This window comes from Sander lucioperca, chromosome 21 (assembly GCF_008315115.2).
Source record: "Sander lucioperca isolate FBNREF2018 chromosome 21, SLUC_FBN_1.2, whole genome shotgun sequence".
Taxonomy (NCBI): Eukaryota; Metazoa; Chordata; class Actinopteri; order Perciformes; family Percidae; genus Sander; species Sander lucioperca.
In genome coordinates, this window is record NC_050193.1 from 8277650 (window position 1) to 8291074 (window position 13425).

Consider the following 13425-nt stretch of genomic DNA (forward strand, 5'->3'; position numbering starts at 1 on the left):
GCTACCCAGGTGCCTTCCCTCCCCTTGTCTGTAGGTTATCAGAACAAAAATGCTTGCATTTGTCTTGGCCAACGCTACAAGAATTTAACATTTCTCCTTTTTTCCCCTTGTGGACCAGCAGCAAATTATATTCTGGGCTGCAGAAAGACCTTGGGCTGGCTGGCTGGTGCGGCGGCTCTCGGCTCCGTTATCTGCGCTGTTCTGTCTCTGCTCCTCTGACAGGCTACATCAGAAGGAGAGAAGCCAGAGCAGGGAACTGCCTTCTGTTTCTCTCACACACATCACTTCAGAACATTATCATATTATAGGCCAATCCAAGAGAACTCAGAAAACAGCGACGACGCATTCGCTTCAATCCCCTTGTGCTGCTCTCCACGACCTAAAGGAGGCGCCGGGCCACAGATGGAAGAGGGTGGGAGAGAGGATGGGAGGACAAGACTGAACAGGACATTCCAGCGAGCCCTGGTTGCCAGTTGAATGTTGGGACGCTGATTTAATTTATGGGCGGTTCTGACAGAGGGAGGGGTGAACCTGTGACTCCCCATAAAACAAGACGTTCATTACCCTCCCAGGCCTCAGGAAAACTGAGGACTAACAAGAGCAGAGAAACAGAGCGCAAGACTGGGATGAAGGAGTGGGAGGAAAAGCGGTTTTTAAAAACTCCAAAAAATCAAGAGAAAGTGTTTCCATTTTGAAGCACGCGGATGACGCCAACTGAGGGAAGAGAGCGAGGTGATGAGGGAGGACAGAAATATGGAGCTGAGCAGCAGAGGGAAGGAGGGAGAGTGATGGAGAGATGATTGAGAGGGTGTGAGGACGGAAAGGGAAAACCGAGAAGGGGAATGAGTGATGGGGCTCGAAGGAGCAAAGGGAGAAGAGGGGATGAAAGTGAAAAAGGGAAGACAACAGGCAAAATCTGCCCCAATGAGTCGAGCTGCCTGCAGATTTATGTGGTGTTGTGGGTATCATTATACATCAACCAAAGGAGATGGGGAGACTCGAGCAATGGGACGCCTATGGGGTTGTGTGTGTGTTTATCTGTGTATGTACTGCACCACACTTTTATTCCCCATCCTTACGCTGCTCATGTCTCCGCCAAAGCAAACTGACTTCTGAGTTCGACAGAACACACTAGCCTGTGGTGAGGTAACATCCACCCACATCCACACTCCTTTTTTCCTAAGCCTATCTATCTAGCACTGCTGGTTGAGAAGAGAGGTTTAGACCACCCAGGACTAAGTAGTCAAAGAGCTGCTTTGATGTGGCACAAGCATATGTGCAGTGCATGGGTACAATCTCTGCTAAAACACACTCGCAAAACACCGTTTTACTGCCTCCTGTGCGGCATCATTACTCCTCGTCACTGGAGCGGTGGGATGCTAGAAAAGAAAAAGAAAAAGGGAAAGATAGAGAGGCAGCCACCTCCTGTGCCAGGCAGTGCCAGGCTGAAACACTGGAGCCGTATGGTCACCCTGAGGGAGGGGAAACCTGCCCAGTCTAACCACATCTCAATTAACCAATTATGTTCAAAAGTTAACGGGGGACTAATTAGAGAGAATAGTGCTGAGCACTTGTTTTAATCTGCCTTTTTCCCCCTACCAAGCATGTCTGTGTCCGTGACCTGGTTGGCTGATCTTTGGCTGCGTTGGCTAAAACATGGCATGCAAGCCGCCGTTAGTCACCCATCCATCCCCTTGGCCAGAACATAAAACCAATGGATTTAGACAGATCAGTCATCAGCTGTAAAACAAACCAGATCCAGAGCATTCCATGTGATGTTTCCAGTGAAACAGGAGAACCATGAAAATCCCATTTTTGGATGTGGAGATTGAGAGACCTGTGAGAGAACGTTCAAAAGTGGAAGACAGTTTTTAGTCATCTAACATGGCCATCTCCTGTTCGCCCCCCTCGTATTTGGTCCTGCAGATGGGTTTTAATGGATGCCAAATGGGAGGTTTAGTGCCTCGCTATTAGCCTGTTGGAGTCTCTTTTTAACACCATCGTATTAAATGTATTTAGGACTTGAGGCTATAGCGAGCTCTTCTCGTTGACAATATGCCTCGGGCAGAGAGTGTTTGTAACTTACCACTAAAAGTACAAATTGTATCCCTGTGTTCAAGAAGAGGAGGGGGGATGCTATATTGGCTGCTACCAGCAATAAAAGATATGTGGGCTGTATGACACAATTGTAGTGTGGTTGCTTTGAGCCCCGGAGCCATATGCAGTGTGTTTGGAATCAATCTGACAGCTAGAGAGAGAGAGAGAGGTGAGAAATCCCTCTTTGACTCTGCTTGTTTTCTAGCTGGGATATCTTTGTGCTCTGTTTTTTGGGGGGGCTTTATTTGAAGGCTGTGACAATTTAAGTTCCTGCATGGTTGATTAGCTGTGTGTGTGTGTGTGTGTGTGTGTGTGTGTGTGTGTGTGAAATAAGTCTTGGATGTCAGGATGCAGTTTGAGGGGTGAAGGACTCCCCTGTTGTATGTAAGGCCCTGGAGGATTCCTCCCTCCTTCCTCTTCCTCCCTCCTTCTTCACCCCCCTCCCACACACTCATCTCTTCCTCTGTGAGATCCACAATGCTGGGAAGAAATGTGTCATTAACAGGGGAGACCAAAATAATGTTTATGGGCTCAAGCAGCACTGAAATCATTTTCCATATCAGTGCAACTGCATGGGCCCTCTGGGGGAGTAAATCTGATTTTCTCCTCCCTGTGCCAATGGGAAACATCATGGGAAAGAAAACAGATTGGATTGTTAGAGAGATGGCCTGACGCAGCTGTGGGCGGCTTTTTTTGTGCGTGTGTGTGTGTGTGTGTGTGTGTGTGTATCATGAGAGAGGAAGACAGAGACAACTAGAGAGGGGAAGAGAAAGAAAGAAACCAAAATACAAATGTGGATGTTTAGTGTGCGTCTTTGGATGAGAGAATGAGATAGATGAGCCCCACTATGTTAATCACAATTTCATGCCTCAGGAATAAAGAGCCGGAACACAGCAAACGGCCCTGAAATGCCCTCATGTAACAATGGGTCAGTTAACAAGCACACTCACCAAAGTTTGGACAGATAACAAATGGTTCTCCTTGAGAAGTGTGTAGCTGCCCTGTATACAAAGATCAAAGTGCTTCTGGCCCTGTGAGTGCCTAGCAAAATGTCAGAACATTATTGGCCATTCCATAAGATACACTTGCATTTCAAGACACACAAAACAATTGCTTTATTATGTAGCATGGAGGGGGATTTAATAAAGTAAAATGCTGATTGAAATAACAAGGTGGTGCTTGGAGAGAAAACACTCTTGGCCTGGTGTAATATGCACTTCCTGTTACATCATGGACATTTAAGTTCTCAGAGAAAGGTAGAATAGAGGTAGATAGAATGAGAGAAATTGAAAGCAGAGTTTGGTGTTTTTGTGTTGTGACATAGCTTTTCTTGTGTTTGCTATTAAATCTGTGTTGTGGGAGTAGGGAATGTCAGTGTGCATGTGTGGGTGGGTGTAAAAGGAAGGTAATGGGCCTTGAGCTGATTTGCCCTGGCCTGGTCCTGCTGCTGTTTCAAATCTGTCCTCCCACCTCCTGTGTCCCAGCCTGGAATGTCTGCTTGTTCTGCACAGATGAGGCCAGTGACTCAGCACACTACTGCGCTACGTCCACACGGATCACAGCGAGCACACCTAAACACAGGTCCAAGTTACGAGCCCAAACCTAACAGACCCTACCTACCTTAGCCTTTTGTCTAAGCATTCATTTACCAGCTACTCTTTGTCCAGTTTCCTTTTGAGACAGGCCATCAGTGGCATTAAACCTGATCAACATGGCCTGCCATTTGCTATACCCTTAACCTCCTTACCCATACCCCAGCTTATTTTTCCGCAGTAGCCTTCAACCCTCAGCCAGCTCTTACTTTGAGAATCAGAGCTCTTATTGTCTCTTCTACCGGTGCCTTGTGTCCAGCTCTTTATTTACTGTGCCCATAAAACACCTTCAGCAGGAACTCTTCCAGACATTGCTATCTCTTTCCGTCTGCCCTGCCCCCCTCCACACCACTGTTGCGAAAGGAGTGATTGGATTATAGGTGGAGCCCCTTTTTGACAATGATTTTCCTCTCTGAAAAGGAGGCTTTATGAATTATTAATTGCAGTTAAATTGAGGTGGAATACCGCTTGAGAGGGCTAAAGGTAGTGGCACACATGTGATACCACCTGCTTTTTCAGACTTCTGTACAAATAGTGAAGGAGGGTGAGAAATAGAATATATGGAGAGAAACATATATTGGATGTGTGCAGGTTCTTTGACATCGCTCAACCCCTACTAGAACAAAATATTCCCCAGAGACGCTTTCTCCTGTTTTCTCTGTAGCATCACGGCCTGTGTGGATCCAGTGTTGTTTTCAGACGAGCCAGTCGGACTAATTTGTTTAGGATTAGAATCTCTTATCTTATCATGTCAACTTGTATATTGTATAAACAGCTGGGTGAAGTGGGCGGTGTGCTTTGGCTGACCTCCCCGAGCCAATTGTATTTGCATAGTACTGAAAGAAAATTCCATTTTACCCCGTCATCACTTCAATCGCAAGCAAGTGGCTGACCACGAAGCCACTCTGCAAACACAGGCTGTCAACTTTCAGTGAGACGACCACCATACGCACACACAATCACACACACAGAGGCTCACATATGCTCAGCAACACTCCCACACACTCTCTGCTGCTCTTTCACTCTCAAAGTTTCTCACAGTTCCTCGCACCCTTATCTACACTTCTAGTCTAAACTCTCGCCCCTTACCACCCCTCTGGATGTTGCCCTGTCATACATTCTCACTCTCTTACTCCATCTATTCCTCCAACTGCTTCTTCTGCTCCCTTTCCACTTCTCCCACCCCCGCACTGACCACATCCACTAAACTCACTCCACAGGCACGCAGTGTGGAGTGTTGGAGGCGTGCGCTACTGGCACTTTCCCCCACCTCTGCACTGGGCCCAGCTCCAGGACTCGACTCGATCGTCTGCTCTCTCTCTCTCTCTCTCTCTCTCTCTCTCTCTCTCTCTCTCTCTCTCTCTCTCTCTCTCTCCATTATACTTTTGATTAGACCAGCCTCCTTCTAAAGTTGTAGAGGTCCCTTAGTCACTCCATCCTACCACCCACCAACCCAAAAAGAAGTCAGGGAGGGAGTTTGTAAAGAAGGGGGGTCAAGCAACTACAATAAAAAAAAAACTCCTGCTATAGTTGTTTCTGAAGTGAAGAGAAAATTTGGCTACCAGTTGCGCTAATGTTTTCAAGATGACTTTGACTGTTTGAAGGAAATCCCCCCTCTTTTAGCCATTTGAAATTCCTGCTGTGTTTTATTGTGAGGAAGTAGGCGCTGGGTTAGTCAGCGGCCCTTCAGGGTAGCGTGTGCAGTCTGTCTGCTGCTGCCGGTGTGTGCAGTTGCCCAATCCAATCCAGTTTCCCTGTGTCGCCAGAGAGGGCCAGAAAACTTAGCTGTGTGTTTTTGAGTGAATATGTGTGGAAAGTCTGGCTGGCTTCTTCTTGGGCGTCTGAATTCTTGGGCAGAACATGAAACTACATCGGTAGGAAAGTCTGATGAGAAAGACACATCCTGCTCAATATGTTTTCACTTGGTAAGTTAACTTTGAATTAACTTTCATCGCTTCTGTCTTCAGAGTCGACTCCCTTCTTTCAGCTTTTAAAGTGTTAAAGAGCCAAACCAGGCCACGTAACAAACTTGAAGCCTGAAATCAAAATCCCATTCTAATATGTTACCAATACATGATCTGGTGTGTTGTCTTGCTGTGTCAGGGAGTTAAAGCAATTCTAGCAACAGTTACTTCAATAGCTGTTGGATTTTAAACAGCTCTTGGAAATTGGTTTCTTGTTTTTTCTTTGACCATCTAACTCTTGCTGATATATATTTAATGTGTTTGAGACAAGAAGGAAGGGAGTGTGTGTTGTTTCACAGGACATGACAGAGGGAAAGTATATGAGCTGTGATCATTCAGGGTGCGTTATAAAGAGCTGCAGAAGCTGGCTGCCACATGGCACTGACCGCTGACAGTGCAACCACAACTGGCTTGTGCTCATTGACTCTTTCTGTGATCGGAAGTCTTATAAAGTAATGGTGTGCGCTTGTGTTTCTATCTCCTGGCATTTCTTCTGCTTCTATCCTCTCCTCTTTGACACTGGCTGATCACTGAGCTGCGGAGGAACAGGTTGATGTAGTCAGACCTGCAATTTTCTCCCTGTCTCTCTTCTTCTCTTGTCGCCATCACTCTCATCTCTTGTTGTCTGTCTGGTGTCCTTCTCTAGACGACACGTCCGTCCGTCCCTTCAGGCTGCTGTCTGCAGATAAGACAGAGAGCTGGAGAATAACCTGGTTCGTTTTTCAAGAGCAGACAGGGAAATATGATGCACTGGGAAATAATTGTACTTTATCTTCTCTTAGACAATAGGCATAGTTGTAGGTGTGTGTGTGTGTGTGTGCACTTGCATGCCCAAGCCAACAAGTGCGTGCGAATGGGTGTGTATTTCTCCAGGGGGAACTTTGATCTGATTCCCAGCATTCAAAACGACAACGTGTTGTGGGTGGGTGCTTGTTGTTTTCTCAGCTTTTTTTTCCCATCACTGCTTGGCCCACATGAATCCCATTACATCCTATTATTGTATAATTCCTTGTTAAGACACCAAACAACCACTCACCCTCAAGTTACATTAATGAGTAGGGGCAAAGATTATGACACCTCTCTCTCCACAGCCTAACAATTTAAACCAGATTAGATTCGTGTGTGTGTGTGTGTGTGTGTGTGTGTGTGTGTGTGTGTGTGTGTGCGCGTGCGTGCGTGCGCGCGCGCATGGGTGGGGTTTCAAGGTAGGTTGGAAAGGCTGTTGTTGCTGAGCAGCACACTGACCAACTGCATCTGCCCACTTCTGTTGTAATAGCTAGCATTCAGCTTCCTTGCCTCAAGCGCTGTTTCTCTTTTGTTCCCATGACAACTGGGCCTTCATTCTCCCTGCTCCGCCTCCCCGCCTGCTGCTCACTCCATGCCATGCATGGGGGCCTCTGCCTGGGCCCACATTACTGTGTATGCACGTGTGTTTCGGTTGATGTGCAAAAACTGGACTTCTTCACCCTTCACCCACACTGGAGCGTGGGTGGAGTAGCACTTAACACCTCCAGAGGTTCTGGGATATTTGTGTACGTTTTAACTTATTTAATCACAACTGTGCGTGTGAGGGTGTCAGGGTGGGATGTTTAGATGTCAGGGAGGGAGGTGGTGTTCCCCCATCCCAATGCTCCCCTCTCCTTTAATTCTCTAATAGGATTAATCTTCATCGCTGTCAGGGATCGGCGCCGATTAGGATGCACATGACCCGGTTTTCTTAACAGCCCATACAAGTGCACTGCTGGCACCACTTAAAAACAAAAATAAGCAGGGTTTTAAAAAACGCAGGCCTAGAGAACACAACTTTACAAGGAGCTGGTGTAGCAGTGGTAGGCTCCCTGGATCCATGTCACCATTTAATAAGCTGCTAAATAAACAGTTATGGTGAGTCCGGCACCAGTGCTGTCATGCCGTGGACCCTTGCTCTACTTGTTCTGCACTGCTTTGGTTGGCACCCAAACTGAAACTGCCCCGACACCAAGACAGACCAGCACACTTTAATAACCTGTGTGCTTTCTCACCAACACCTCTGATTCATTAGGCTTTGAATGGGTTTAGGGAGGGCATCATATTAAAACAGTATGTGTGTTGCTCATGTCCTTATATTAAACCGTGGTATTAGAATTCTTGAGCAAACTGCAAGGTAAAGACATTTTTGCGCAGCATCATGTAGGCTAACAGCAGATACAACCCCAACCCCTTTTCCACTAAGAAAGTTTGGGGGCCGGTTTGGAGCTGGTGCCTAATCTCAAACCAGTTCTTTGTGTTTCGAAAGCCAAAGAACCAGCTTTCGGCCAGGAAAACTGGTTCCAGAGCGGCACCAACACTTTGCTGGTCTGGAACCAAGAACTAATTATAACTAGAACCAAGAACCAATTATAACAGGGGCAGGATTATCGTGACTAACAAGACTAAAAACCAGAGCTTGAAATCGAACCAGCAGTGTTCCGTGTAGGGCGTTTCATAGCTCTCAAAACCCACATACATTAAAAAATGTACGTTTTTTTTCCGAAAGTTTTGACACTTTTTGATGCTTTTAACTCTGTGTGAAATTGTTGAAATTTTTTGAAAAAAGCATTGACAGTCTTTGGCCCTTTTTTCGGAAAAATAATTAGGTTTTTTCCTACACTTTTGATGCATTTTTTTGAAATGCATCTAAAACGTTGAAAAAAGCGTCAATTGTTTTTTTTGTTGCAAAAAGCATCAATTTAATTTGAAAAAAGTACCAAAACGACGAATGCCAAAAATGAGAATTTGGAAGCGGGAATGGAAAACTGAGATGTATACAGATGTATACAGTGACGTTAATGATCTGGCTCTCTGGCCCATGGAAAAGCAAAGCTTCTTAGAAGGTTCATCAGTTTAACCAACTGCAAATGCACTTTCACAGCCCAGAAATAGTTTTATGTTGGTGGAAATGGGGTAACAGAGGGAGGGGTCATTTACTGAGTGACAGGCTGTAGAGTCAGCAAAAGCCCATGTGACAGAGGTGAAGGCTGCATTATTATTTTGTATTACTGCAGTTTAGATTGGACCAATGCCCTTTTCCCAGTATAAACCATATGGCCAAACTGGATCACAGAGAGGTTGTGTATGAGTTGACCCGAGACCCTCCTAAGGTTTTCCTTCAATACCCTTCTCCCATAACATCAGCCTAAACCTAAAAATCCCCTTGTCTGACATCTAGACATTACCTTTGTATGTACTGTCCCTTTCCCTTCCTTGTCTATCTGGCAGAGGCTCTTTCCTTTCTTGGTGTGTGAAGAGGGGTTTCGTGGCCTCTGTCAGTCTCTATGTCTCTCTCACCCTTTCTCTCTCTCTCTCTCTGGGGCGAGGCTGTTAATAATGCAGGAGGATTAGCTGATTTATGTGAGCCAGAGGCACTAAGGAAACCTGGGGTTCCTGGGGGCGACAGGCAGAAAGAGAGGGCCGAGGAGTGTGTAATGTTGAGGGCGGTGCCATACAGTACAGGAGCCCTGGGTGCCCACTGAGCACACTGGCAATGATCCATCCCCCACTGCCCCTGAATCCCACCCTGCTCTCCTAAGAGCTCTGCCAGGAGTGCTCCGCAGGGTCAGGGGTGATAGGAGGTGGCAGCATAGAAGCAAGGAAGGAAGAAAAGGAGGGCTGAAAAGGAGAAAAGCATGGATATATCATTAGGCTACCTCCCACCGAAATGTACGTTGTTGCTATAGCACCCATTACTATGTGGCTGCCTCCTAAAGATATTTAAAGTCTTTCTCATAATTTCTGTATATCCTATTTGTAATGGTTGTGGAAGTCCTCCTATTGTTTGTTTGCATGTATTCTGTATTTTTGTCCCTAGCATTGCATCAGAAAATAGATTTAGCTGACTTTGACTCAAAAGGTTGACTCATAGTTAAAAACTCCTGTGGCCCTATTTCGGAGGCTATTTGGTCTTGCAGTGAATGTGCTAGTTAAACACTAAGGAGATTGTTATTTTTTTTCTTGTGAGTTTGTGATAGGCCGTTGTGTGAACACACACACACACACACACACAGAGGCCTGGTTTTATGGTAGTTTTTTCGAGGTAGAGTAAGGTTGGGGATTGTGGGGGATTTCCACCTGTCTGGGGCTGTGGGACACAGTGTGAAGTTGGTGTGTGTGTCTCTGTGTGCCTTGGAATGCTCCTGTGCTCTGGCCCATGAGCCATGGGCTATTCGGTGCAGGAGCAAGCAGCAGACTGATGGGTTTATCCCTGCTGTCTGCCCAGAGGATGCACTCGCTCACCGCCTGGCTGATCAAGACTTCCTCGCAATTGTTCTCACTCCCAGAAAAGGATTGATTCATGTTTGGACTGATTCATGCTTAAAGAAAATCAAATCACACAGCGTTTCTTGTTAGATCAGCTCGTCAGGAGGGGCTGATAATGAATTTTTACCATGTTGCTCTCCCTAACGTTTTCACAGGTAGCCCTGTGCGCACAATTTATGACACCCCAATGTGCGAGTTTGTGCAAGTATGTGCATGTGTGCTCTCATCCAGGCATCATACATATGCATGAGACTTCACGGCAGTGTGACTTGGGGGAAACGAATGTGCAAAGAGTCGGGCATCCGGGCCCCTCGCTCAAGTGCACTGGCGGGCACGTAATGGGAATGTAATTTAAGCAGTGGTTAATCAGTGTGTTTTCTCCAGCTTGCCCAGCAATACATAATAGACAATCAGCCCCCAGTCACATGGGCGCTGCAACGAATGGTCAATTACTCATCATAGTCTTGTTAAACACACAGTTCAGCCAGCCAGGGACAGATTGCTCTGCTGGTGCCATCATTATAGTAAAGAACAAAGCAAAGAAATGCTATGTGTCAGAAAGAAAGCGGGACAGAGGGAGGGAGAGAAGGGTTGGGAAGAAGCAAGCCCATAGTGTATTTCCGCTCATCGCGATGGGAGAGAGGAGTGAAAGAGAAGAGAGGAGAGGGCCACTGTGACAAAGCAGATGGGAGCAAGGAAAAGGAGTAAAACACCAAAATGGAAACAAAGAAGAAAGTACAGGATTGTCAGAGTCATGCAGAATGAAAAGAAGAGAGCCAGACAGAGATGAGGTGAAATGGAGCAAAGCAATAAGAGAGATTGAGGGCATGAAAGTGAGAGATGGAGAGCATAAGATAATGGAGGGAGGGAGAGAAATTGAGAAAAGAACACTGGGGAGCAGGAGCAAAAGTGTGTGAGAGCGAGAGGGAGAGAGCCTGAGAAAGTGTGTACTCAGCTGTGAGATGAGACCTCTGTCTGCCCATGGGGAGAAGCGGTGTGAGAGGAGAGAAGACGAGGGGAGAGGACTCTGCTGTCAGTGAGGGGGAGGAGAGTTTCACACTCTTTTTTTTCTCTCACACACACTCTTACTCATTCACCCTCTCCCCAGGGCAGTGATCAAATCTACCTGGCTCTGTGATTCCACCTAGACGGCCAGTGGGCTTCATTCTTTTACATCTGTATTTAATTTTTTTTTTTTATTCACACTCATGGTCACTGTGTACATGCACTTCTCTAATTCTAACCATGTTTTCTCTCCTTACCTTTGTCCCTGTGGGAATGCAGGCAGTGGATTGATGGGCAATTCCTCCGCCTCCTTCATGGGGACCTTTCTGGCCAGTAGTCTGGGTTCCCCCCCTTCTCACCCGTCTCACCCTTCCCGGCCGCCCTCCTCGCCGTCCTCACCCTCCTTCCGGGGCGGCCCCCACTCCAGCGCCTCGCAAATCTGGTTTCCCCATTCGCATGAAGGTACCTCAAATCACACATTCACACAAACACATGCCCCTCATTTGACGACATTGTCTGCATCAGGCGCTATTCATGTCTTGGCAGTATCAGGGACAGAGCTTTGCAGGGTGTATTGTTACTCTGATATTGTGCATTTTTAGGCTGTGTTAGGTTTACAACAAAGCACGGCTTGTAATCATCTAGCAAGAGCCAGGCTCCCACCCTTTTATTTGTGCACCAAAATAGGCCCAGCATGTTTGTGATGGAATACAGTGCCATGGTTTCTGGATGGGGACACAGGGTCAAAAGTTCAGCCAAGGAATCTTGCGGTATTCGATTCACGTCAGCAGGAATGTCACTCAAGACTCTCTGAAGCAGCACGTGTGAAGGCAAGCCAGTAAAAAGTTGCAGTGATTGCAGAGCTTTCAGCTGGTGTCTCCATCACAGCTTAATAGGGTAGTTCCCACCCGGCACTCAGTATTACAAAGTCCTGGCTAAACACACACACACACAGTGAGGAAAATATAAACACACACTCAATTCAACACCTCACATTTCTGCTTAGATACTATCAGGATGTCTGACAAGGATAAAGTAGAGAGATTAATCTGCTTTGACATTTCGGGAACTCGAATGTTAAGGATGTCAGATAATTGTAAGACCTATCAGACCTTGCATTAATATACCACCCACTGATATATTAATGCAAGGTCTGCTTTCCTGTGACTTCACTTCAGTCACTTTTAGATTAACACGTTCATAATCTTTTGCTAATTACACAATGTGATGGCTGCCAATGCCATATAGTGAACCACAGTCTTTGAAGTTGTCTGACTCTTTTTATTTCAGCCTTCTTGTATTATTTTTTTTTTTCTAAGAATAGCCCAGCTGTTAGTCCATGGGGCGCCAGTGGGAGTGTTTATTTGTGGTCACTGATCAGCGGCGCCCCAGTTGCGTGATGTGTGGCTTGGGTTGATTGGGTGCAGTGCAGCTGAGATGTTCTGATGGTCTGTTTTTATTTTTGAGTGTGTTAAGCCCCCCCCCTCAACACACACACTCTTTGCTCTCATGTCCTGGCCACAAGGGGTTGAGTCAGTGGCCAGCTGTTACAGTGGTGAGAATAGGTGAAACTCTAGACTTCTTCAAATAAACATGGAGACAGGACGAATCAATTTGGTTGAGATTTGAACTTTAGCATCGACTCAGTCAAAGACATTTTCCCTCAAAACTCATTTTGTAAGCATTATACCTTATTATAATTATAATATTATTATATTATACCTTATAGTTTCAGGGTTTCATTGTCAAAGATTTTCTTCTTGTGGAAAAATATAATAAATAATAAGAGTGATGATGATAATGCCAAGCCTAATAAAAGTAATGGAGGTGATTATGACTGGGATTATTACTCAGTTGGCAATGGAGGCCATTATCTCTATTGCAGTTTAATTGCATATAACGCACTAAGAGCATGATTGAATCCAGACTGTTCATCAACCACATTCAGCTGTTCCCTCCTCAAGATAATTGCATATTGTCTTTTTCCTGTTTTGCATAAAAAGCAAGTCATCAAAATGAGCGGCACAATTACCCAGACTCTCGGCTCCTCTCTCCGGGTGTCAGCAGAACCCCACCAGCAGCAGAGCAGGCACTGACTTGTGCGTGTGTGTGTCGGCTTGTAACCTTAAAGATATTCTCTGGATTTTTTTTTTTTTTTTTGGTGTGAGGTGTGTTTTTAAAGTGGCTGTTTGCATGCAAATCCAAGCATAGCAGCTCAAATTAGTATTCAGAGATTACTGTATGATCCCTAATGTCTCTGGCATATACCTGTCATGGTGCAGAATGTCTTTGTCTCTGCTATTCTTCTGACACGTTTGCCACAGATTATAGTGCTAGAATCTACCATGTATCAAGCAATAGATAACAATGACCTCATTAGTCACTTGCTAACCAGTCATTTAGTGTGGCTAAATACTTTCCTAGTGGACTATTGCTCCTCCTTCTAGTGGAATATGGAGCAGACTGAATCATACATTTTATTGTTATATTAG

At 45.7% G+C, this 13425-nt stretch overlaps 1 protein-coding gene across 10 annotated transcripts in view; it reads left to right on the plus strand.

The window, feature by feature from the left end:
* Nucleotides 1-13425, plus strand: part of LOC116059345 (BAH and coiled-coil domain-containing protein 1) — a 63921-nt gene that overhangs the window by 19449 nt on the left and 31047 nt on the right. For 7 of the 10 annotated variants that reach the window (XM_031312362.2, XM_035996621.1, XM_035996618.1 and 4 more), the window contains exon 3: nt 11213-11395. The exons of 1 other annotated variant lie outside the window; for it this stretch is intronic. In XM_031312362.2, coding sequence (XP_031168222.2) covers nt 11213-11395 — 183 coding nt within the window. Of the gene's footprint in view, nt 1-5121; nt 5615-11212; nt 11396-13425 lie in introns of those variants that run through there. 2 more of the 10 variants (XM_035996623.1, XM_035996622.1) reach the window with 2 other exon arrangements.